At 46.5% G+C, this 24,172-nt stretch overlaps 1 protein-coding gene across 1 annotated transcript in view; it reads right to left on the bottom strand.

The window, feature by feature from the left end:
• Positions 1–22,313, bottom strand: part of AACS (acetoacetyl-CoA synthetase) — a 37,655-nt gene extending 15,342 nt beyond the window's left edge. The window contains exons 1-8 of the mRNA XM_038152509.1: positions 22,059–22,313; positions 18,913–19,016; positions 15,827–15,947; positions 12,863–12,976; positions 6,295–6,392; positions 2,591–2,705; positions 2,025–2,106; positions 1,769–1,916 (exon numbers count right to left, since the gene is read on the bottom strand). Coding sequence (XP_038008437.1) covers positions 1,769–1,916; positions 2,025–2,106; positions 2,591–2,705; positions 6,295–6,392; positions 12,863–12,976; positions 15,827–15,947; positions 18,913–19,016; positions 22,059–22,176 — 900 coding nt within the window. The 5' untranslated portion in view covers positions 22,177–22,313. The remainder of the gene's footprint in view (positions 1–1,768; positions 1,917–2,024; positions 2,107–2,590; positions 2,706–6,294; positions 6,393–12,862; positions 12,977–15,826; positions 15,948–18,912; positions 19,017–22,058) is intronic.
• Between the last annotated feature and the right edge of the window lie 1,859 nt (positions 22,314–24,172).

Below are 24,172 nucleotides of genomic sequence, written 5' to 3'. Positions count from 1 at the left end.
CAAACCAGCACTGGAGCATGCTATAAATAAGCAATAATTGAAATGTCTTCACCAAAATGTCATCTCTTGTTGCTGTTTTCACTACGAGAAACACACTTGGTTCAAACTAAAGCTGGAAAATAAAACAAAGACAGCAGGCTAATTCTGCTTTTTTAAAAATCAAATCAATGCAAATCATCCTATTAATTCCAGTGGAAACAAGATTAAGCCTAGAACAAACAGACAAAGCCAATCAAGTGTGTAAAAGACCTCTAAGAATTTATTTGCATGGACTTGGTGTAGGCCCTATTCACACACACAGGCCCCTGATTCAACAATTTGCTTTTCAGCCAGAGGTGTTAGCACCAGAAAAAAAAAAAAAATCATTCTGCACCACAACTACAGAGCTGCTCAGTGGAAACAGAATCATGACAAACAAAAGATCTTACTCACCCATCCACCCAGCAAGGATGAGTAGTCTGGACCTAAACTCTAAGGTAGCTCTGCACATGATTCAGCTGGAGAGCAGAGTCATGACTCAGGGCAAGCTAACAGGTAACGTGGGAAAAGAAACAACTTTGCAAAAGAAAACTCCTGTTTTCTGATCTGCAGCTATTTTTCATCTCTGCTGTTTATCACCACCACTGAACAAAACACCTGTCCTGGTTTTGCTAATCCACCTCTGCAAGTATTTACCCAGTCTAAAGCCAGCACAGCTTCTCAACAGCTGTCAAACTTCAAAACCCACCTCCTTTCTTCTTCACAAACACTGGATCTGTGTCCCAAAGGGACCGTTTGGTACTGCCTGGTACGATCTGACTGATAACACAGAGCAGAGTGTTTACAGGCAGCAGGGGATTTGTCTGGGGGCAAATCCTGCAGCCCCTGCCATCAAAGAGAGGCAAGAACACACACGCTGGGGGCACAGCATCAAAGCATCCTGCCCTCAGGCCACCCAGCCCTGCAGGATGCTCACCCTGACTGCAGAGCAAGCAGCAGAAACGAGGGGCTGGCTCAAAGCTGTGCAGCTCCAGTTACACACACTGCTACAAACGCTCTACACCACACACCCTGCCTGCCTTAACGGGGAGAAACCTGCCTTCTGTTCAGGATTCTAGCAGAATCTAAGTTTCAACACTGCTGCAGTCACCTCCTCTGTTATAAGAGCTTTGGAACATCAACAGCAAGTGGAAAGCACGTGAGCAAGGGTCATTCTGGCACCAACATCAGATATTATCTTTAGCCACAACAAGACACTGCCTCAAGCAGTTTCCACGCAATGCAAAACCTACACTCAAGGAGATTCCAACTCCCTGCCTTCCTTCCTTAAAGGACTGATGAGGATGACATACTCTGAACTGATAAACATGATGTTCAAGGTAAAAAATTATCCAAATAATAAAAACTGCAAGCTCCCTATGGGCCTCAAGCTAACTATGTCCAAAAATCAGTTGCAAACACCCAAATCAAGTTTTTTGACTTTTCTTCTTCAAATATCAGTCAGGCCACTTCCACTGGTGCTTTTGTGAATGACACGTGGTTCCCAGGAAAGACCTGGCATCTGAAAGGTCCCCACACTGATTCCTAAACCAAAGTATTTAATATCCTTACCAATCCCCACTTGCTTTCAAGTAGCCACTAACAAATAAAAAGGCTCACTTTCAAGTTACTGAAAAACCATCAGCGATCAATTCTTCCTTAAAATACACCACGGAGTGATGGTGTTAAAGGAAAAAGGTAAGCCAAGCAGCAAAGCACAGGCAGTGCAGCTCCAGGAGGGAGGACGTACCCCTGCTGAGTGAACCATGCATTTCGGTGCCCCCGTGGTGCCTGAGGAATACATGATAAAGAGAGGATGGCTGAAAGGCAGCTGCTCAAACTCCAGCTGGGGAGCCTGGTCTCCTTTCCCCGTGGCGAGGAAGTCTTCTAAAAAGACACTGCATAAGAAGGAGGGGGAAAAAAAGAGGAACATTTCAAAATTTTCTGAAAGCATCACCCCAGCCCATGTGTAGGAGCACCTCTGTGCCCAGCAGTGCTCCCGTTACCTGTTTGGAACCTTAGAAATATCTATGGTTTCTCTTGAAGACACATATGGAATCACCACCACTTTCTTTAGGTCTGGAAGCCCTGGAAGAAGGAAGAAAATTATTTCCTACATTCAGTTCCATAAGCAAAGGTCTTTTCTGCCTGATTGAATCATACAGTGTAATGCACTAAGTAACAGAAGTAATTCTGATGCACTGAGTATTGAAACCCCAGAGGACTGAGTTGTTACCCAAGATGTAATTTCCTCAATGCTGCCAGCCTTTTATGTGTAAATCTGCAAGCTTTAGTGCTGTAATACCTCCCCATTTGTCTTCAGCAGCACTTTGCTTGAGCTTCAAAACACCATCATCAGCCCCTGCTCCCACTGCTGGCTAATTCCTGATGATCTATTAAAGTTAAGCAAGCAGAAGACTTAAAATTACAGAAAAGACCATTCAGCTTTTACCCAAATCTGTTCTGAAAGCCTCAGTGGCCACTGCAAAGAAGGAAGGACAGCAACAAGCAGTGGCAGGGCAGGCTCTGAGTGCTCACAGAGCCACAGAGCAGGTGGGATGCAGTGAAATACCTTTTACCACCCTCAGCAGCTTTTCCAAGTGGTTGTGCTCTTTGCCATTGTATATAACAGCTTCAACAGAGAAGATGAGCTTAGGCTGAATTTGGGAAAATCTGTCCAGTACACCCTAGGGATAAAGAGAAAAATGTGTTAAAAAATGAAATGATTGCTCCAGTAGGAAACCTCAGTGGGTGCTAAATGCAAATTCCAAAACAAGCAAGGAATAAGGACAAGAATTAACAGGAGAGTTGTCAGAAGACTGCCTGCTTGTCCTTCACTCACACAAGACCTCTGAAGCTCAACGGGTTTGTAACAATTTATTTCATGACCCCCAACCAGATCAACCAATGACAAAATCCCCACAGATCACTCAGGGAAGGGCCAAACTCACAAAATCCTAAACAGCTGAAAAAAAAAATCACCCAGCAGGTCAGATTAGACTCGTGTAAAGAGGCCAAGCAGCTGTGATGTGAGCAGAACTGGGCACCTGATGGCAACAGGACTCCTGCTGCACCTGCAGGAGGAGCTCCACGTGCCCCCAGCTGACAGAGCACCGGGGCTGGGGGACAAACACCACCCTGGGGACATGCACTGATGAGGTGAGGGCCCCCCACACGAACTGGCAGCTTTGTTCTGCCCCCATTAACAAAAGAAACCTCACCACTGGTTTTTAGCAAAATAAATTGATGTTGAACACACACAGACCACCAACAAAAGATAGCACAGCTCCTTTAGTATCTCTGCAGCACAACACATTCAAATGCTAAATTTTCAGGTGTCTCCTCCAGCTTACACTGTGTTCAGTAATTTACCACAGCTATCATCCTATTTGAGATTAAAACCCTCCTGGCATTTACTGTTTTCCATGTACACTGCATGCAGCAGCCTACCAGAAATGGATCTTTTTGTGTTCAACAGCAAGAAGCAAATCCTTTCAATAAAGCTCTCAGCACACTGATGTTCAAACCTCTCTGGCTCCATTACTCGAAGCATTAAGAAGTACAAGATTACACAATACTGTAAAATTGTCAGCTAAGTGTTCAAGAACAATCTCCTAAATCTCATGTTGCAGAAATCAGACTTGAGTCATCTGCTTATTCTTCCCAGCATTCTTTATTTTTCTGTTTTCTATTTTGCCCTCTACATTGCAGCCAAAATGAGAAACAAATTATTACCAAATCTGAAGATGAAAGCAAAAACATCACGATCAACTCATTTCTGTTAAACTCCTTTCCAAGCTGGGCTGCTCAGCATTGCAAAAAAAATCTGCTGCAAAAGGACAGGAGCTCTGTCCTGAAGATTTCTCCATGCTACAGGAAACCATAGGTAAAGGATATGGCTAAATATAAATGAATGGCTGAGAATGTCACTTAACAGCTTTCCCTCCTATCAAAGATGTATTTCCTTTTCCTTGTTCACATTATAAGAAAATACAGTGACAATGCACCAACATTCAAATCTCTCAATTACTTTAATCAAAATAATCACCAGAATCTGTTCTGGTGACAGACATTTTCAAGAAGCCCCTGGTGTGTTACCTAACAAACTCAGAAATGGAGATTTAATTAATACATCACAGTTACTCTCTAAGGGAGTATGAAGTCAGATTTTCTTTGGTAAACTCTCTACCTCCTCCTTTGCTCCTTTTCCCAGGAGCAGACCAAGCAGCCACCTGCACACGTGTGCATAGCCTCATGCTGAGTGCAGTGCACACACATCCCACTTCCATGCTGCCTGATGTTTAAAAATTAACACCAATGAGCACCACAGGAACTCCAAAGAGAAGAATCAACTCTGAGGGGTGAATCAGAAGCAGAGATGGCTCCAGCTCTCAGGGTCCTACCAAAGCTGCTAACACACCCAGTTAGATTCATTAGCACTGGCAGCATCAAATCCCACAGGGCAGCCTGGTATGACAAAGGCAGTACAAACAGATGGAACACGTAATTGCTACACTGCACCTCAATCCAACCAGATGGCTCAGCAAGGAATTCCTTCCACAAAAAGCTCAGGTGCAGCAGATATGGCTCATTCTATTCCAGTTCAGTCCAAAAAATTGTGCAGGGCCCGCAAGTGGAGCTGCACTGAGCTCACCAAAGGCTCCTCACCCAGTCCTGGGAGCAGAGCTTCTCCATGAACTTCCAAACCCAACCATTTCTCATGCACAGGCCAGCACTTGGCCATGAATCGATGGAACTGGATAGCAGGGAGCAGAGAGATGCAGCAGCAGCTGCCAAGAGTGGCGTGGTGCGTGGGAGGCAGCTCAGGGGCTCTCTGACAGCAGACTTCCTCAAGGCTCAGAGCCTTTGGAGGGATGGCATTCAGAGCCTGCAGCGTGTAGGCAGCTCTGAGGAGTGACATTTCTGAGCCTCACAAAACACACACACACAATTGGGCTTCAAATGTTGAAAATGCTACACTATTCCTCCAAGCACAAAAGTCTTTGTGGATATTAACAGGACTGATGCAACTCCACAAAAGGAGGAACAGCTTTTCCTCAGGGTGGAAGCCAATGGCTCCGAGGGCCTCTGCTGATCTCCCTCATGATTTAGGATTTGAATTCGTGCCAACACACGCTGCCAAAGGAAAATAAATGATATTGATGGCACTGCAGCTCCAAGGCCAAGTTCCATTAAAAAGCTATCACAAAAAACTAAAAGCTGGGCACTGAAAACAACAGCACACCAACATGGACAGAAAACACCCCAGCCCTTTGGAATGCAAGTAAAGTGAGCAATCTTGCTCCAGATAAGAGATCGAATCGCATTGCACAAAATACTCCATACCATCATTTTCTGAGCAAGCAGAAAATATTTGTAGAACAGATTGATCATTACATGCTGTAATGATTTTTTAATCATTTTTTCCCAATGATACACCCTCCAAGTGTAAGAACGTGGAATGCTGCTGCCCTCTAGTGCTAATCCAGGAATGATTATTCCATACATTTCCCAGGGACTGGGGTTAAACACACAGATTGAGGGGTTCACCTAAAAAGGTTGTTCTCTGCACTGGGCAACTCTAAACCTCTATATTTTTCATATATAAACTTTTATATAGAAGAAAGTTTTAATATCCCCCCTTAGAAGTGATTTAGATCTGTTGTTGATGTGTGCTAAAAGCTTTCCAAACCAAGCAGAACGCATTCCCAAAGTTTCCAGGGCACACCTGTTTGGACGTCATACTTTCACACACAGCATTTATTTCTACACCAAAAAGAGTTAATCAGGTTAGTGATATTAGTATGAAATTCCTCACTGTTGGCAAATAAAGCCTTGTGGAACAGACCAACCAGGGTGGTGCTGAGGTCACCCTGACAGGAGGCAAAGGATGGGACTGCCTGGGAAAGAAACTGGAGTGTGGAAATCGGAGCGTGGCTAAGCCTGGGGCAGGATTTGGGAAGAGCCAAGCTCTGACAACTCTGCTGCTCGTTTGCACATTTAACATGACAAAAGCTCACCAAGATCATGGAGTGCGTGTGAAAATAACCCAACGGAGAGCAGCTAAAGCCACTGAAATCACCCAGCTGCAGCTCAGCAGTGACAACTGACAGCGAGCAGTTTGTGCAGCTGGAAAAGCCCCGGAGCGCTGGGCTGTGCCAGGAGGTGGCAGCAAGGCTGAAGGGAACAGAAGCCATCTGCCACCCGAACTCATCATCCTCACGCTGGTGTGGGGCTCGGGGAGGGCTGCTCTGCACGGGCACTGAGGCTACTCACGTTAATGCCAAAGTCTGGGGATGTGGAACTCCAGATGGCACCAATGCTTGCAGCTGCCAGCATTGCTTCCACTGCGTGGATGCTGTTGGGCAAGTAACCTAGGGCAGAGGTGGAATGGTTAATGGAACAACACTAAAAAATATATGATACATGCAGTAAACAGGTTTTAAAAATGCAAAATCCTAGACTGAAGCACCCTTTGAAGTTTTCCACACAATCAATGTCGTACCTTGAAGCCAAATCAGTTACACAAAGAATTAGTAAAAAACCATTTAAAAAAATATTTCTATCCGGGTTCTTATCTACACTATTACTCCCAATTTACAAATGTTCCTGATTAATTAATAAGCCTTTCAGGATAAGAGGGCAGCACAGTGCAAGGAGTAAGAGGGAGAGAAAATTAGTGCATTGATTAGGGTACACAGAGACTGAGAATACAGCAGCACGCAGGGGTTAGAACAAGACTGCAGGAACAGCCATCAGAGAAAGAACAGTGTCTGGAAGGAAAGATCATAAATAGCTCAAGAGCAGAGATTCAGCTTCACAAAGCTAAATGTTGGCTGGTAGACACTGCCAGAATCTTAAACACAAACAAGCAAAACCAGTGTCTCAGCTGATAAGGGAGTAACAGAGCGGGACAAGCCCTGGAACATTCCCACACAAATGTGGCTCTTCAGGTTTCTCTCGTTAGCTTGCAGCAAGATTTCAAGATTTAAATTCAATTTATCACGGCATACAGAATAAATTAATGTCAAGAAAGTCAGATTTTAGTTTCAGTGAGCTCAATGTGAGCAGCTCTCCAGAAGGTGCTGGGTGCCTGAGTCTGACTCTGCACTGCTCAGAATCCAGCCCACAAATGGAGAAGTGCAACTGGAATTCACAAACTACACGGAGATGGATCAAAGACCTGGAGCTTCAGATCACCTTTCTTGAGCAACCAAAAGATGTCCAAGTACTTGAAAAAAGCACAGGATGGGCCTAATTGCAGTACTCTGACATCCAATTAGAATTCTACATTTGAGAGCAGAAGTTAAACAGCAATAAAAAAGCTTTCCAACCTGTTCAACAGCAGGGGTGGGCACTGAGATCTGGGACTGCAGGTGCACCACAAGATCTGCAGACAGCAAACACTCAGCAGTGCAAACTTCTCAGAGAAGGATATTTATGGATGCACATTTGAGGACAGCAACTCGGATCTTAACAGCAATTTCTGCTATGTTTAATATTAGAGTTAGGAGGATACCAAGATGGATTTTTGTGAGGTTTTTCTACACTGCTTGAAAAAAAAAAATCCATCCTTCTTCAACTTTTTACAAAGTGAACTTTAAGTCTTATGCTGAGATTCTTCCTCATGGAAAAATCAGTGAATTCAGTTTCTCAACCAGCAGTGCCACTGCAGCCACTGAAAGCTGCTGTGCTTTTGGGAGTAGTAACTTTTCAAACAGCATTATGACTTAAGCCCAACAATTTCTGGAAAACACACAACTGTGAATAAAAGCTTCATGCCATGCTAAGATATAAACTGCTCCCTAGAACTGCCTACAGCTTACAGTGGTTTGTTCAGTGAAGTTCTTCAGCACATAAAGTGCAGGAAAAGCTCATGCCCATAAAAGCATTATTTATTTTGCTATTTTCCCCTTGGGGTCAAGGTTTATACAAGGCACAGTATCCCAAATTCTCAGTGATTTTTCTTGTAAGACAAATATTCCTCCCTAAATAATTTGAAATATATGACCCAGAACAGCCCAAAATGTCATTTTGTGTGACGAAAGCAGTTCTTTAATTGATGCCAAATATTCCCACTGAGCATTTCTTGGATGGGATCATCAGGGGGCCAGAGTGCAAGGAAAACAGAGATCTCTCCCTGTGCTTTGGAGCAGTTGTTACTTTGCCACAAGCTTCAGTTCTGTTCTAATTCTCCTCTTCACCTCTCCACACTAAAGCCCTCAAGGCAAGATCACAGGTCTCTGCTGATTCTTGTGAGGCAGACAATTAAATCATTGCTTTCATCTGTCAGCTGGCTTCGAGGTGGTGGTTGAGTTTTGGAGGATACCAGCCAGAAGTGCCCAAAGGTACAAACCATGCTCAGCACTGACTCTGCATTTCTGTGCCTTCACCTGACCCCGGGAGCCTTGCTGACCCCAGGAGCCTTGCTGCTCTCCGGGCTCTCCCAGGTTTGTCCCAACTCCACCACAGATAAAAATATGGGGCTGGAGCTGCTCCAAACACAGCACAGTAAGAATTCACATTCCTTCTCTCTCAACAGCTAAGGGACACAAACTACTCATCACTCTCTGCAGCCTCCTGAAGGGTGGCTGTGCTGAGCTGGGGTCGCTCTCTTTCTCCGGGCAACCACAGACAGAACAAGAGGACGCAGTCTCAGGCTGTGCCAAGGGAGATCCAGGCTGGAATTGAGGAGGAAGTTTTTCACAGAGTGGTCAAACACTGGAATCATCTGCCTGGGGAGTGGTGGAGTCACCATCCCTGGATGTGTTTAAAAACAGACTGGATGTGGCACTGGGTGCCATGATCTGGTTGAGGTGTTAGAACATGGCTTGGACTCGATGATCTTAAAGGTCTCTTCCAACCTAGAAACTCTGGGATTCTGTGATACTTCTCTAGCCAGTCTTCCAGATTAATAACTGGATTCTCATTTATAAGTAAGTAAAGGTAATTTTTTCTTCCTTCCACAGCTGAGAATCTCCAGCTGATCATAACTACCATGCATGGAAAGCTCCCTGCATCTGTCTGTGCCTCTGGAGATAGCAGCACACCCCTCAAGGGTCCCCAGGACCTAAAATTGAAGAAACAGGAACATTGCAGACTAAGAGGATGAAAAAGGCAATTTCTTCAGCTGGATTAACATCAGGGCAGTGACCACTGTGCAAAAGCTCTGTACTACAGAGGAATAATGGCACTGCTGATTTAAATATTGATCATGTTTGCTCATAGATTTAACTAGGGCCTCCATGTTCCTTGAGAGAATATTTCAGCTAAGGATCCAAACCAGGATTTGTCAGCAGGGGAAGGCTACAGAAGCTATTTCTCTGTGTCTTTCCTTACCCCCCTCTTGAAGGTGGTGTAAACTACCTTCTGTTACCAGAAAGAAAAGGATCTTCCTCCTTTGGGTGAGCTGGAAAGTAACTGAACAAAGGGCTCAAAACTCAGGAGCTGGGAACTCATCAAGCAGGAATATCAGAGTATGGCACACAAGGGTCCCAGCAGCGCTCCTCCTGACTTAGAAAAATGAATACAGTCTCCATAAAAACAGAGAAATGAAAGCTCTGCCTGACATAAAACCAGTGAAATCTCTAAGCAGGACAAGCAGCATTTTAAAACACTGTCTGGATTTTTTTAAGAGGCACTTACAGCCTGATCTGCTCAGGACTAAGTGCCTCAGCATTTTCTGTCAGTAGCTATTTGCTTAATCTAGCACACACCAAGATTACACTTACATGTGTTCATTTGCACTGCAGCACCTCACCAACAGAATAGGTAAAAACTGTAGTGCAAAAATTGGATAGAATTATGCTGAAAACTATGGCAAAAGTCTGATTTCTCAGAGTGCTGAGAACACATTCCATGCAAGCACCTAATACCTTCATAAAGTTTAATAAAGGGTTTCCCTTGGAAAAACAGGCACCCAAGCATTCAGTTTTGTGCATGGATTAAAAAAAAAATAAATCAACAATTGAACTGGGACCCTGCAAAGGTTTTGTCTGAGCCTTGAAAGAATACATCAGGAAGAAGGAAAAGAGGGAGCAGCAACTAAAATATCTTCTCAATGTCTGTCACTACTGAACTGCACCAGCTCTCAAGCTGAACAGAATTCAGAGACCAGACTCCTGTTTTCCCTTTTCAGCATTTCCTGCTCCTGCAGGACTTGCAAGTGGCCACCCTGCCCGACATGACTGTGGCCTGAAACTATTAGCACCCCTGTAATCTGCTTACAAAGCTAGCTTTAAACCCACGTAAGCACCGGGGCTAATAGAGTTGCTATAGATAAAACAGCAGCTCCAGACAATGTCATTCATTGATGTGCTGTTGAGGATGGTTTGGTGTGAAGGCATGGGGAAGATCACACTGTTTCCCACTGCTGCCTTGTAACAGAGCAAAGCTGGCTACAGGATGGAGCAGAAGCAATCCAGAGAGGAGAAACATCCTCCCAGTTGTGTTTCGTTCTTATTTTAGTCATTCTTATTTGCCACATGGCCACTGGAGACCAGGAGCTCCTCACGTGTGGATCTGGGCAGCTTGCAGAAGGTATTTTATGCCTCTTCCAACTGTTCAAGCATCACTGACAGCACTGCAAGACATCTTCAGAGGAAGAAATATGTTTCACAACACATCTGCTTCAATTATGTTCACTGTTAAGTGCTCTCAGTGATGGAAATGGAAGACTGGAGTGAAATCAAGCTGAAAAAAAGTGCTGACACCAGTGCCTGTCCACCCACACTCACCCACCTCCAGCTCCAACATACTATTACTGTCATGATGCAACCAGAAATTGTACTGAGCAAACCAGGGGGGTGTTAAGTGTAATGAGAAGTTAAAGCAGCCTTGTCTCAGAGGCAGCAAAGCGTGGAGATGAAACTCACAGGAAAACAACAGTAAGAGTCATGTGTAATTCCAACAGCTCAGATTTTAAGAGAAAGTGTCAACAAAGGGTGTCAGAACCTGACAGGCTGACTACATGTTAGGCAGCTGTAATGAAGCTCCTAAACTATCTCCTTTCCATTCAAAGCCTGATCTTTCAGAAGCAGCAGAAGCATGCCCTGTGTTACTACTATGAAACAGCAAGGATTGCCTTTCCCTCTGCCATCTGCTCCAAGTTTTGGGACAAATTACATCCCCGTGGATTCTGGCAAGTTCTGGAGAGCCTGATTTTTGATAGCACAAGTGGGTGTAGGACTCCAGCTTCCCCACCCAACACAATGTCTGTTGCCCAACTCAGTTTGGGAAGCTTCAGCCTCTGAAGTGTTACACTTGAGCCCTTCAGGGACTGCCAATACCCTCTGGCATAGCAGAGAAACCTAGGAAAGAAATTGAGACCCCCCCAGAAGTATCTAAAGTGATTTTATTAATACTTGAAAAATAGTTTCAATTATGCTTTTTAGTTTAAATGAGAGGTAAGCCAGCCACCAAAACAAGAAAAATTCAAAAACCAGCCAGCCTGCAGTGCTAAACAAGACAGCATTAACTAAAAGGAACTGTCACTAAAATTATAATAGCATTTTCAGCAGCACAGGCTACAGCTATATTTCAAGACCACATTTTCTCCAGCTGCAGAGTACATTTTCCCTGCTGCTGCTCAATAAATGGTCAGAAATGAACAGCTACGACAGCATTAAAATTGAAAATTGAGATAAAATTCAAGCATCTCCATCTTCATTCAGACAAACCTTCTCAACTTGACTGTATGGCTCATACCTAATTAAGGATTTAATTCCAATTCCACATTAAAACCAAGCCACCAGCTGTGATAATTTCACGTTTCCAGTTCCAGAGCATACTCATACCATATGCAAGAAATGAGCTCTACTGAGTAGATTTGCATTTCCAGGTCACAGTTGTGGGTTTAAAATTTAGTTTTCAAGACATATGTTTGAGTTTGCAGCATGCAGAAAACAAATCAAGAGTTTCATCACGGTGGGTTTGCATCATGTGAGAATTTACACACACTTCTTCAGGACAGTGGCCAAGTGTTGCTCAAAGAACACGGGACTCCAGCAGCACAATGATCCCAACACCAGAACTGCCAGGCAGGAGCCAAGGAGCTTCAAGGATATTGCAGTTCTGACTTGCACTACTCTAACACAGCACACAAAGCAGAGGTGAAGCAGCTCAGCTGGGAGCTCAATTAGAAATTGATCTAATTTAGAAATCAATGTAACTCCTTTCCAAGGCTCAACTGCACACTGGACAAGCTGTTCACAGGACAAAAACCTGTTATACAGAAAACACCCATGACAGTCTCCTGACAGGAAACACTGCTGCAGAAGATGTGGTGAGCTGCTGAAAGGATCACAGGGCTCCAGCTCAGCTCTGCACTGCTGACTTGAGGAGTCATTGCCCAGCAGCTGCTCACTGTCACCACTCTGGTGGCAGGACAAGTCCTCCAGACCCGCAGCTCCAGAGCACTGGAGCTGTCCTGCCCTGTCACCTGGGGCCACAGGGGCAGGACACACCCTGTCCTGCCCTGTCACCTGGGGCCACAGGGGCAGGACAACCAACCTTGGACCAGCATTTCCCAGGCTGCCCCCACATGAATCCGCCAGGCCTTGTGACTCTGGGCTCAGCCAGAGGCACAGCTTCCACCTCCTCTGCTTCCAGAGTGTTTCTGAAGCAGACCTTGGGGAATGAAGCATTTTCCTTCCCCCTTCAGTGCTAGAGAACCCCCAGGTTAATCCAGGTTCCTTCCCTCCAGAAATGCATTTCCTACAAATGTAAATACAGCAGCACAAGAGCCTTTTCTTTACAATGTTTGAGATTTTCTGTGAAACACTGTTTCACAGGCATGTTTCTGTAACTGACTACTCACTGGTACATTTCAAAAACAAATACTCACCCACAACTCTGTCTCCAACTTTCACTCCCATCTTCCTCATGGCTGCAGCATACAAAGCTACAGCTTGTCTCAGTTCTTCAAAAGTAACTTTGAGGATTTCTTCTTTGCCTTCCCCTGAGGAAAGAAAAAGCAATCAGTCAGAAATCAGAAATCAGGCATTGCAACATGAGTCTAGTGCAAACAACTAATCCCAGCAGAAAGAAATTCTAAGATAATAGCTTCCACTAATAATTACATTTTTGCTTTTGAAGTTGCTCTTATGCTGCACCAAAACCTCTTCTTTTTAATGGGAATCCTGTATTAATCAGTGATATTTGTTCCGTAGACATTTCTAGAGATAAAGACATCTGCAGAAACACAAACTATTCATGGAGAAAGGTGTGCTCTCAAGGAGGATTGGTGGTAAATAGATTGCACTCACCAAGGCTAATTTCTAACATGCCAAGAACCTCATTTTCCCTTTTTGTTCACTTTTCTCATCAGGTCTAGGAAGCAGCACAAGCTCAAGTTCAGATTTTATTACAGCAAGTCAGTGACTAGGAAACCATGCACATCCAGGCCCGACTTTTGATGTGCTTTTGGAACATCTGCCTCTGCCACCGTAGCACAAAGCAAACAAACTGAGCTGGACTCAGCTCACCTCTGAAGGGATCTGCAGGGTGTTTTCCCTATTGTACTGAATGTCAGGTGTTACGTAAGCCCTTAATAAATCACTCGTGAAACAAAACAAACAAACCTAAATGTTATGAAAGCAAAAATCTGTCAACTTGAAGTCCCCCAAGTCCCTTCCTGCACCTCCTCAGTGTGACTCTGTCCTATTTCCAGCATCCAGCACCTCCCATGGAGACACACACACACCAAGGATGCTGCAGCAAAGGTGAGCTGCACACCCTGCTCCTTTCAGAACAGCTGCCCTCGGTCTGATTGCCTCAAGCAGGGAATGGCATTTTTGACTTTTTTGCCTTCTCAGACCTTCACAGCATGTAAATCTGAACTTACACAGAGCAAGGGAGCAGCTCATGATGCAAAACAGCCCAAGCCCCTGTAACACGTAGTTCATAAACTGAGCAGGGACTGCCAACACAGCCTGGGTTCCCACAGAGCAACAGGAAATGAGACACAGATCCTGCTCCACAATTAAAGCCCCAGGAGAAGAGAACCACAAAAAAGACTCACCATGGGAGCCAGTGACAAGTGAAACTGTTTGGAAAGTTACATTTACACTCCTATGCCCTGTGACAGCCACAGAGCTCCCACAGAACTGCTCCCAGTGAACACAAACCTGACCCAGGCCCCCCAGCCACCACTCTGACCCACCAGCAGGGAGCTACCAAGAAATACTCTGACTTAAGAGGCCTTAAGAAGATTAAACACAGCAGAAGGTCACAAAAGAGATGCAGGTGGAAGTCTGCTCACCACAGAGGAGCCAACTGCTCATTCCAGCATTCATACAATTATCAACTAGGAAATAGTTTTGCTCCTTTGCTATCACCACCTGTGATTATGTGATGAAGCAGTTTCTGATATGCCCCATGACTTCCTAACAAAAAGACCTACAGAACAATAATCACATGTCAAACCAAGCAATCCACTGAATTGATAATAATTCCTGTGATAATCTGAAGTGACAATATTTAACTGCACTTTCTCCAGTCACATGTTTAGCTTTTAACATTAACAAATCAATCACATCAATTTTACATACATTTAGAATTATTAATCAATGTTTGGCTTTCAGGTGCTCCACAAGAACTCAACTACACTGACTTTTTTCTCCACTAAATAATAGATAAGAAATTTTTCTAATTATCTCAAAATCTGAAAGTGATAACTCCAATTTAAAGCCAGCTTTTGGTTACAAGCCTCATTTCCATCAAACTTTACCAGATCAATTCTTGCTCCACCAAAACTGGGCCACAGATTTCACCATTCTCTTTGAACTGGTAGTTGATTTTAATATATATGAGAGCAGAGAGGTCTCTTTCAATACCTCTAACCACTGAAATACAACTGGTATTTCTCCAGCAACAAGCTTGCAGAAGGCAATTGCTGTCTCACACATCTGTTTAAAAACAATTTATTTGTAACTCAAACTGATTCTCACATCACTAAAATCAAACTAAGATTTTTAACACCTAGACAAAAAAATGCAGAGTTCTGCACCATTTTCTGTACTGAGGAGCTGCAAGGCTTCATGGTTCACTGATAAGCTGCTAAGAAGCATCACTGCTTGGTCAGTCCCATGGTAAGGATCAGGTCCAGCAGAAGGGAAGCCCCAAACGCAGCTCCCTAAGGAAGCCCTCACACACCTGCACAGAAGTTAATCCCACTCAACAGAGATTAGAACTGGTTTTTAAAGTTACCAAAGTCAGCAGACAACAAAAAGTCTCTACTTTGTCTTAACATGACCATCCTTATGAGTGTACACAGATTTTACTGGGCTCAAATCTTAGCATAACAAAAATTAAGACAGATTTAGTGCTCCAGAAAAGTAAAATTCCAAGTCTTCCAAGCACATAACTGTTGTTTCTGTGGTGCCAAAAGCAGAGTTAATTCCTGCCTAAACATTATGTAGTTCTCAGTATCCCTAAAATAAAAGGCATAGGAAGAGACATTATCAAGCTACAGTGCCAAAATACTTCCTGAAGGCAAAGAGTAGGTGTTTATGACAGATGTGAAATGATACCTCAAACACTGAGTGATGCTAAACACAGCATGACCTCCACTACCTCAGTGCAGCTGAGCACATCCTAAGAAAACTTCATTTAGCTCGTTCAGGATTTTCCAGGTCTATGTTCAGAGCTTGTTCTGCTGGGGTTTTTGCAGAGCTGCATCACAGGCTGTGCAGCGTTACTGACTCCATCACCCTTTTTTCTCTCCTCATCCAAACCAGTTGGTTCCCAGCTGTTTCACCAGGCCTAGCCCTGCGAGCAGCAGAGAAATACAAGGCATAATGTTCCTTACTTGCTGCATACAGGGCAATCTTGTCGTTGTCCTTGTGCTTCAGGAGGTTCTCTGCGTAGTTGAGGCGGCTGCCCTTGAACCACTCCGGGATGTCGGCGATGCTTTTGGATGTATCCACCACCTGAAAGACACACAGCACTCATTCCCGGGGAGCTGCAGCAGAGCTGCTCTGTCACAGCACTCTACAGAAGTCACTCAGCAGCTCCAAGCTCTTTGCAGACTCTCTTAGGCAAGAATCACTCCTCCCAGCTTACAGATGGCAAACAGACACCAATCCTGTAATTAGAGGCCTGGAAAGTTTAATTATTTGTCAACTGTCACACGCAAGCACGTCATTACAACAAAAGCAGGGAAAGTTCCCTGCTGACAGCTCTACCTTTGGACCAGCCTCTAATACAGAAGTAAAACAAACCATTGTGGCTACACCCAGAGCAGGAGATGCACACAGACCCAGGGACACTGGGGGTTGGCCCTGGGAACACCCCACTGAGCTCTGTGCCAGGCCATACTGCCCAGCCCCTCTCTCTGGGGGGTGTGAGCATCCAGCCTACCCCACCACGAGTCACAGGGTGCAGAGACCAACAGCAGGAGCTCCCACAATGCTAATTCAAAATAATTAATTGTATAGGCAAATGTAACTGAAGAGTTCCAGCTTTTTATTCAGGGTCTCAATTTTTGAGGATTAACAGGATCCAACAACCTAATAAACCTGTATTAACTCCCCACTTAGGAATAAGACATGCAAGGAATTGAAAAATGCAGTGAAAAACAATCAAAAATATACTCAGCTGAAATTACTTCCCCCATCCTGAACTAATTAAGCCTCAAAGTATTAAATTACCCCTTCATAAGTCACAGGTAAAACTAACAACACTGATAGGTAAAGAGCCCCTTAGCATTAGCCCAAGGTCTAAATTCTTTCCAAAATGTCCCTCTGCTTAGTGATTTGGCTGCTCAGCAGCACATTTCTTTGGAAATCTTTAAATAGAAACTGTATTTTACAGTTGAGTTTTTGAAAGCTTCAGTTTATACCCTCAGGTTCTCTCTCATGGATTGCACATACATCACAGAAACAGCATTCCTTCAGCCAAGTGAAAGGCTCTTCTGAAAGCCAAGCAAGCCCCAAAATACATCCCACTCCAGAAAACCCAAAGGTTTTTGCTTTGAGAGCAGTGTATGTGTTACTGGAGGCAATCTTAAAATGAACTTTTAAGTTAAAACTCATGTTGAAGTGCACTACTGCATTATTTTATTTCAAATGTACTTTCTAAAAAAGGGAGCTCAGATTTCTTTGCTCCTATCAATTGGCAAGAACTGAGTTATAACATCTATATCAACCCAGGCTGCACAAATGATTTTTTATACTAACATACACTACTGCAGCAATTAGAAGCTGCTCTTCAAACTGACTCATTTCTGACTTCCTCAGCTTGAAGAAAAGTGAGGAGAATGTTGAAAACATTTTCCAGGACAAGATCCAAAATAACTTTTTTTTTTTGATGTGGAAAAAATATTTCAGAGCTTCTAAGCACAAGGAGCTGGACTCCCAGCCCAGAATTTTCTCCCCAGGTAACAGCTGTGCCTCCCCGTTAAGCTCAGCCTTTGGCAGTGGTGCTTGGTTAGATGAACAACCCGATCCCTCCCTCAGAGGCCCCTCCACAGCACCAACAGGTGGCAGGGGCTCCTCATTCACACACATCCTTCATTCAGAAGCAGCTGCCTGAGAGTGACATTGCAGTGCCAGAGCTGCCCTGCCAGCACAGCTCTGCACTCTGAAGCTCCTCTGTTCAAGTCACAGGTGACACAGATGTCAACTGCTACAGAGCAACATCAGCACATCTGCATGGCACACTTAGAACCTTCACTGGGATTAAATTAAATCCTGGCTGCTTTTATTCTGTGTACACAAGGTTTTGTTGTATTTCTTAGATCTGTGGAAGTAGGAGCTGTTTCACTGCTTAGGAACAAATGAGTCAACTCTATTTCATTAAAAATTTTCTTTGCCTCAAAACAAAGTTTACTTCCAGCAGAAAGCCAGGATCAAGCTGTAAGACTTCAAATCAAACTTTTCAGCCCTCTAGTTACCACAGCCCAGCTCAGTTACAGTGACAGTTCCCAGAGTTTGAGTTAGCATCTACAGCAAATGTCAAGTTGAAGTGTTGATAGTGCTCAGAGCACACACCTCAAAGCAGGCTAGCTCCTACACTCCTGCTGCATTCACTCTGCTGGAGGGGGGGTCACGTTAAATAAGACACCTGAGCACACAGTCCCATGGCAGGAAGAGCCACTTCTGTCCTATCAGTAAAACTGGAAAAGTCAAAAGAAGCTTGCCAGTCCCCTCTGCAGGGCTGCCAGTACTCTGGGGGTTCTGGAACACAGGGACTCCAGTAAGTCAAGTCCAGTCCTCCCTACTAAATCCCAGAAAGGCCCCACTGCATCAAGCTGTTCCAGTAATCAGCCCAACATCTCCCTCAGATGGAAAAGCACAGGTTGGTGTTGATATACACCAGGACCATGCAGGGGCTCCACTGGCAAGATGTGCAGAGTCACCTTTCTTCCAAAGGAGCTCCGTGGCACTGCCTGGTGTTCCACCCGAGCCTGTGCTCAGCCACCACCAGCCCTCAGAGAGATTTCAAGCCTGCACCTGACTGCACAGCTTCCACAAGCAGTTCTACAAAGCCAGAGCGTCACACTTGTGCTTATCAGGTAAGCTGACTCAGGGAAGGCAAACATGGACTGGACAGAATGCCAGCATGTACAAAACCAGGATGAGATTCCACCAGCACGGCCCTAAGGCAGAAGGCAGTGCGTTGGCAGGCTCCCCACGAGCAGCCAGGAATGACAAGGTGTGCAAGAGCACAAGGACACTACAGCAGAACTGCTCAGGACAACAAAACTCGAGGGTTTCACTGCCCTGAAGTGTGCCAGCAACAGAACAGCACCATCCACCACACCAGGAAACTCAGGACTAGGCCAATTCCTTGTATCACTTCCCAGAGTTCCAAGAAGAGGTCAAAAGGCTGATTGTAACACCAGTTTATTTCCCCTTTGTGTGGCACTTGCTGTAAGATAAGCACTGAACTTACCTCATCGTAGAGGCGAGAGCAGATGATGTTACTGAACTTCCAGAATTCTGCCCAGAAGTCTGAGTAGGACTCCACTGACCACTGGTACAAATCATCATAGTTGGCTGGAAGCAAGAGATATGTGTCAGCATTATGAGAGAATCACAGGGATCTACACCAACCACAATGAGGGATACCCCGGATAAAGAAAATTTGTGGCTAAAACAATTAGGAAGATAAATCTGACCCCAGAGTGGATCACTTCTGCTCAAAGCAAGGGATTACAGAACCAACAGAGTGTACCTGGACACCTGAACAGATGGCATCACCTCTCCTGAGTGCTGAGAGCCATTTGCCACCACAGAGACAGTGACCTTTTCTAATAGCTCCCTGCCATGCCTGCACACACTCCCCCCACCAGGGCCGCTGCAGATTAAACGAGTCCTGCTTGTTGACACTTCCTATCTATCAACAGGACACTCTCACACAGCAAGAGATAAACGAGGCTTCCTGACAAGGGACATTTGCTGTAAGGTCCCAGTCTGGGGCCAAAGGCCTCTGATAGCTCAGGGACACACAGATTAGAGGCACTCTTTATCCAACTGTGGCATCAACATCACTGTCACAGGAAGCACGGCTGGTTTTCAGTGAATATGAGGTCTGACAGACTGCAGCTCTCCTTTTCATGCTGAAACAGCGTGAATGAAGTCAAACAAGATGCTTACTAGCTAGATATTAACACCATGGCCTGTCATTAAAAACATGCCAATATGCAGCTGAAGTCTTACCTGGCTGTGGGACACATGAAGTAACCTGAAGCATGCACAGCAAACCCCACAACTCAAACTGAACACTAAAACTTAGTGTAAAACAGTTCTAGGTATGAATAACTGAAGCTAATTCTCACTGCAAGCTTGGAAGTGACATTTCCTCATCGTGTCCACAATATCTAAAGCTATGCCAGCAACCAATTAAATGTTTCTGCCATCAGTGGCAGTAAGTTTCCTGCTCTGCCAACTGTTCCCTGTTTGATGCTTTCAGCTAAGCCACTCAAAGGCATTTTCACCAATTATCTCTGGTTTTTCAGCCTGTTAACCAGCCAATTGCTGCAAAAGTCATCTTTGCAATCCCTTCTCTAGAAGGACATCTTCCAGCTTTTGAAAAGAAAAACATTCAAAACCATCTCAGCACTGTTCCTCACACTTAGCCACTGCTTAACTGTTTCCCCACATCTCATTCTACATCAATCCTTTCCATCAAAGTGAGATTATCCCCATGGTATTACTGCTAGACAAGGCAAAGGCTCTTCTGTGTAATGCAGATTTTATCCACACACTGCCCAAATCCCAGCCTCTACACACCCTTTTTATACTCCAAAGTTACTCATCACTATCCACCACTCCACACTTCAGCTGCACAGAGGTAAGACGTGACACAAGAATTCAAGTTTCCATCTCCTCCTCCAAAACCCAGTTGTACCACCTGCTCCAAACCATTTGATACGCGCAAGAAGCTACAGGTCACTACTAATTTGGTTTCTTACAGCACAGTGGGTTCTGCTTTGTCTATACAGTTTGTTCCAAATAAGCTTCAGCATGCAAATCCTTCAGGGCACAGGGCTGTTACTCAGCAATCAAACTGATTTTTGTTACTGCACTTCCAGGGCCCAGCAGAGCCATTGTCTAAGGGACTATATTGCCCTTAGCTCTGCTCAGAGAGTCCACATCTTAATGCTGGAGAGCATCCATTCTTTGTTGTGAGCAGCACTCATGCCAACGAGCACCAGTGCAAGCCTAATGGAAGCTGACAAAGGTTTCTAAATATACACAGGAATCACCTTCCCATAGAAAAAGCCACTTCCAAGTGGGATGAAAAGAGTTCTGGGTGTTTCAGCCATAAACACAGGCAGCCCACCCGAAACTGCATTTGCTCCTGTGCACCAGTTACAGCATTCCACTCAGGAGTTGCCAAAAACCCTGGATTAACTTGCTTCCCATCCAGCAGGAGGGTTAGGACACTACACACCTGGATTCCAGTGGGAGAGCACCAGCAATCAAAACAATGGCCTGGCTTACCCAGACAGTAATCCAGGTAAGGAAGTGTTTCCTAGACATGAACTGCCAGAAGCACTATTGACACTGCTACCACTCCAGAACGTGCTGCTCACACCACTGACACCTATACTAGACTGACAAACTCCCAAGCCACCTGCCAAAACTACTCCTTTCACCCTGCATCAGACAAACGATTACAGGAAAGCTACACAAGCAACTTATAGAGGCCCCAAATACTCAGAGAGAATGATATAAAACTAACTAGTCAGAACTGAAGGGTTTGACTTCCACATGCACTGAAGCTGACCCAGCCCATGATGTAGCTGAACCCCCAGAACCAGCACCACTGACTCCTCACAGAAACCTACAGCCAGCAGTTATGGATAGAACAACACTCTGAGATGGAAACACCTCTGGACATCAAACCCCTGCTCAGAGGCAACAGGCTGTTTCCAAGTCGAAGAACCACACACCTGTTCACAGCCACACAGGTATTTCTGAACAAGCACCAAGCAGGGATGGCAGTTCAAGAGCCACGGAAGATGCACAGCAACTTCCACCACTAAACAAGCCTGTGCATCCCCGTCCACCTCCCAGTATACCTGACAATTATAAGACACAGACTCCTGATATTGAAATGACCGTAACTCCACTCTCACACGCCTCTGCTGCTAAAGGATCACGCTAAGGCTTACACTCACTTCAGCCACAGCGACAGTATTCCCACATCCCTTTAAAACACCAAGCCACTGCGGTGCCGCTGCTGGCCGCAGACCTCCCCGCACACCGGGAGGCTCGGCAGGTAGCGCTGCCCGGGCTGCCATCCAGCCGCAGCAGCGGGCGCAGATAAGGCTGTTTGCCTTTCCCATCCGTACATACCTTCGCACCAGCGGATGCTGCCCCGCAGGCCTGCGGCTGAGGCTCAAGCAGAGCATCCCTCCCGCACTCTGTGCCCGCCTGCCCGGGGGGTGCCCGGGCACCCACGGGGACCGAGACCCGAGCCTCACACCTGCCGCGGGCCCACGGTGAAGGCACCCCGGGGAGGCAGCGCCCGCCGGCCCCCACGGCCCGAGCACGGCCCCGGGAACCCGCCTGCCCCCGCCCGGCGCTCACCCAGGCGGAGCCCACAGCTGCTAGCCACGGCGGCGCGGAACCGGTCCATGTGGGTGTTGCGCTTCGTGTCAGGCTCCCACATCACCTGCGACTCCATGATCTCGGGCTCCCGGGACATGGCGGCGGCAGTGGAGCGAGGCGAGCACCGTCCGTCCCGCAGGCACCCTCACGGCCCGAAGAGCACCGCTCCCGCCGCGCCCCGGCGCTGACTGCGGCCCCTCCTCCGTGCGCACGCTTTAAGGGCGCCGCCGAGCGCATCACTCCGTAACCTTCCGCCGCGGAGAAAAGTGCGGGGCGGCGCGCCCCGCCCCGCCCGCCGAGGGGGCGGCGGGGACGGGGGGACAGCGGGGACAGAGGGACAGCGGGGACGGGGGGACAGCGGGATGGGCGGGCAGCGGCGGCGGGGACAGCCCGGGCAGCGCGGGGTCAGCCCCGGGAGGGATGAATGGGGGAGCCGAGAGCCGCCGCGAGGTCCCTGTCACCTCTAAAGGTCACCAGACGCCGCGTCGGAGCGGGAGGAACCATCGATTCGCGCTCTTCACCGCATCGCCGCAAAACCACCGCCGCTCCGTTTATTTATTTTTTCCCCAATGAGGCCTCAAGAAGGACCGACAAGTGTCTTTGAGCCCGAAATGAGGCAAGAAACACGTTTCTCCGTGGCCTCGCCATCCCGGCTGCGCTTGTGTAACGCTCCCAGCCTACACAGCTTGCACCTTGGATTAAAACTTAATATTGCTGCTCTGCTTTCTAAATGTGCGCTTTGCTAGTGACCGTCGAGATTTTGCAGCAGCCGATTTCAGCTGGGAATTGGTGGTAATAAATCATTTAATGTGCAATTCACTGCTAGTCCGTGATCTTTAAGGGTCTTTTAGAACCTAAACGACTCCACGACTCACAGTGTACCCAGGCTGCTTATGTAATTTATTTTCAAGGTCATGTTTTGCTTCTAATTCATGGAAACCTCAAAAATGGGGATTTGATGGGAAATTATGTGGGTCTACTGTATATGAAAGTAAAATAAGTGTAGTAGATTGTATACTTGCTCTACGTGTCATTTAGGTTTTTGTGCTACCAGAATACAACTCCTTTAATAAATTTGAAGGCCATGGAAACGTGATTTAAACAATCCACAATTTTTATTTGCCTTGAGACAGACCTTAAATCTGGTGTATTTTTAAATAACTCTCCCCAGAGCCTACGGGACCCAGGGAGGCGGAATGGGAACACGTTATCTGCCCGACATGCCTCCCTCGCCTTGGCAGCACTCAGAGGTCAGTGGAAGTGTGAAATCCATGGCCGGACACCTGCCAAGCACAGAGATAAGTGAGAAGGCAGGATGGAGCTGCAGTGTCCAGGTCCCAGAGGGTTCAATGGCCTGGGGATCCACAGCCCGTGGTGGGGAAACTGCCTGGAGAATCCATCCATCTTCCTGCAATCTGCGGAACTGATAACTTCTATTGATTGCCTGCATGTCACGTAGCAGTGGATGCACCCACACAGGTTAGCGCTCTGTTAGTGTCATAAACACTTCACAACCCAAAAGGGGCAGGGGGTTTTGCCTCAGACCCCCAAGCAGCCCCTCCACACCACTCACAAACAGCTTGCCCTGCTCTGGGGTGAGCTCGGGGCCAGGTGTGGGACAGGTGGAGAGTGACACCTCAGCAAACACCTGCTGGATGCCCTCTACGGTTACAGCGACCCTTGCCGGGACTGGAAGCAGAGCTGTAATTTGTCATTTTTACTGAGGGGATCACGCCGCAGCAGGGTGGGGCTGCCTGCTGACCCCTGTGCTCCGGGGAGGCCACGCCACGAGGCCTGCGCCCAGGGCTGGGGCTCTCCGGTCAGCGAGGACATCAAGAGCGTGTCCAGGGAAGGGAACGGAGCTGGGAAGGGTCTGGAGCGCCAGGAGAGGCTGAGGGAGCTGGGAAGGGGCCGGAGCCCCAGGAGAGGCTGAGGGAGCTGGGAAGGGGCTGGAGCCCCAGGAGAGGCTGAGGGAGCTGGGAAGGGGCTGGAGCCCCAGGAGAGGCTGAAGGAGCTGGGAAGGGGCTCAGCCTGGAGAAAAGGAGGCTCAGGGGGGACCTTGTGGCTCTGCACAGCTCCTGCCAGGAGGGGAC

This window comes from Motacilla alba, chromosome 15, assembly GCF_015832195.1.
Source record: "Motacilla alba alba isolate MOTALB_02 chromosome 15, Motacilla_alba_V1.0_pri, whole genome shotgun sequence".
Taxonomy (NCBI): Eukaryota; Metazoa; Chordata; class Aves; order Passeriformes; family Motacillidae; genus Motacilla; species Motacilla alba.
Note: the sequence above shows the minus strand (reverse complement) of the source record. Positions and strands in the feature narration are given on the sequence as shown.